This window comes from Eurosta solidaginis, chromosome 3, assembly GCF_040869045.1.
Source record: "Eurosta solidaginis isolate ZX-2024a chromosome 3, ASM4086904v1, whole genome shotgun sequence".
Lineage (NCBI taxonomy): Eukaryota > Metazoa > Arthropoda > Insecta > Diptera > Tephritidae > Eurosta > Eurosta solidaginis.
The window spans coordinates 212,734,111-212,736,151 of NC_090321.1; the positions used below are offsets into that span (position 1 = coordinate 212,734,111).

Here is a 2,041-nt window from a genome sequence, read left to right on the forward strand (position 1 = left end):
AATAAGCACCATTAAGTTTCTAGCCTGACCATCTCGGGAATGATTTGATATTACCACGTTGAACCTTCTAGGGTATCCAAGCCTCTAAATCCGTGAGGAGCTTGAGGCCGCCAGAACCAACCTCCGCCGCTAAATGTGAACAATGGGTAGGTGAGATTGACAATTCGATTGGAGAAGTTATAAATTGCTTTGGCAACCCCTTGAAAGAGTTACGCTGCACAACCCCTTGAATCCTATATGATGCCTTTCGTGACACCGTTGACTTTATACAAGTTTGAGAAGAGAGAGAACCAATTAGGTAAGGCGTGAACAAATCAAATTTGTTCGCAAGATAGTTGGGGCAATGCCAGCAAGCGATTCCACACGACTATGCGGCATAGGATTATTAAACGACAGTACCTTCCAAAATCAAAAAAAAAAAAAAAAATGCAAATCCATTGTTTTAACACTATCGTTAGTTATCCCAAATTTTTTTTTTCAAGTGCGTGCTAATCAAGAAAAGGAGGTCTAGCCTTGACTACCCTCTTGCAAACAAACACCATAGTTTTTATCAAAAAATTCTCATTTCTGGGTGCTACCTTCACAGAGTATAGATTAGTTGAGTAAGAACGTGCCTGTATTAACTTAACACACTGTAACTCTTTAAACTTGAATCGCTGTGTCACAGCCATGTGTGTTATTCAAAGGCCGTCACTTTTGAAAACAAGGATTGGCACACAAGATCTTAAGGCAACTTAATACGCGACCACTGCCTTACCTATCTTACAATAAGCTAAGAACTGTTCCAAAACTCTCTGTGAGTAAACATTTCCTGGTAAAGTTTGAAATAATATTTTCCACAAAATTTGTAATACTCAAATCATATTTATGTATTTCAAAATGACTATCAATAACTTCTTTGTTTAGAACTTTCCATCGAGATTTGACAGAAACATTCAATACCTTGCAATGGAGTTACAATTTCAGCTATGAAGTATAATTAGTTTTATACTTCTGGCTCTTCAGTTGGTCGCTCTGCTTTTTCGGGTTGCTCAGCTGGTTGTTCAACCTTCTCGGGTTCCTCAGCTGCTTGTTCAATCTTCTCGGCCTCCTCAGCTGGTTGTTCGACTTTCTCGGGTTCTTCGGCTGGTTGCTCAACTTTCTCCGGTTCCTCAGCGGGTTGTTCGACTCTCTCGGACTCCTCCGCTGATGCTGATGCATCACCTTGCGCTGGTTCATCAGCAGTTACGTGTAATTTATGATGTTTTGACTGATTACTCTTTTGTTCTTCTTGCAATTCGAAAACCAATTTGGTAATTGCAGCAACAACTTCCTCGGGAACTGTGACATGAGCTGTGGCCTTCATCTTTGCATCAATGGTGATTGGTGGAATCTTCGTCCATGTTCCATGATGTTCTGGCTTTTGTTCATCAACCTCGAAGGATTCGCCAGATTCTGCGGCGAAAGGCTTGGCCACTGCTGGTTGAACCAACAAGTAGGCGCAGAGCACGGTAGCAAGAGTGAAGGCGACTTTCATTTTTTAGAATTTCGTTTTTTTTTTTTTTTGAATATACAAAGAGAACACTTCGTTAACTCTAAAAATGTTAAACTGATTGATTGCTTATCATTGCAACCTGTTATTTATACCGTTATGCTGAAGTAGTAGCGCAAATGGTAGTATGAAATTTTGTTGTAATGGATTTTATCAATGTTAAATTAAATTAAGTCGTTGCACTTGAAGAACTTTAATTAATTCCAAGTCGAGTGTCTATGATGATGGACACAGAGCAAGTAAGAGAGGAGGCGAAGCGAGTGTTTGAGAATTGTAAACAATGTGAAGTTGTTTTAACTTTATGTCTAGAGTAATCTTTTGTGCATTTTACTCTTTAAATTTGATGATTTTATGAGTTCATTTTAGATAGAAGTAAGTATTCAATTCAAAATTGATTTGCGAGGGTGCTACTTGGTTGAAAATAATAATTAATCAGGTAAGGTTAAAGTGAAAAGCGAAAAGACACCACCATATCTCTGTTCGAACCATTTGGAGGACCTAATAAAAGCT

General features: G+C 38.7%; 1 protein-coding gene across 1 annotated transcript; it reads right to left on the bottom strand.

Moving 5' to 3' along the window:
* Positions 1-844: 844 nt before the first annotated feature.
* Positions 845-1,516, bottom strand: LOC137245023 (uncharacterized abhydrolase domain-containing protein DDB_G0269086-like). Its single transcript, XM_067775004.1, has one exon. The coding sequence runs from the start codon at positions 1,514-1,516 to the stop codon at positions 986-988; it is 531 nt and encodes a 176-aa protein (XP_067631105.1). The 3' UTR covers positions 845-985.
* Positions 1,517-2,041: the final 525 nt, after the last annotated feature.

What these genes read in the sequence shown, in the direction of transcription:
- LOC137245023 (XM_067775004.1), bottom strand. Translation starts at nt 1,516, where the DNA reads ATGAAAGTCGCCTTCACTCTTGCTACCGTGCTCTGCGCCTACTTGTTG.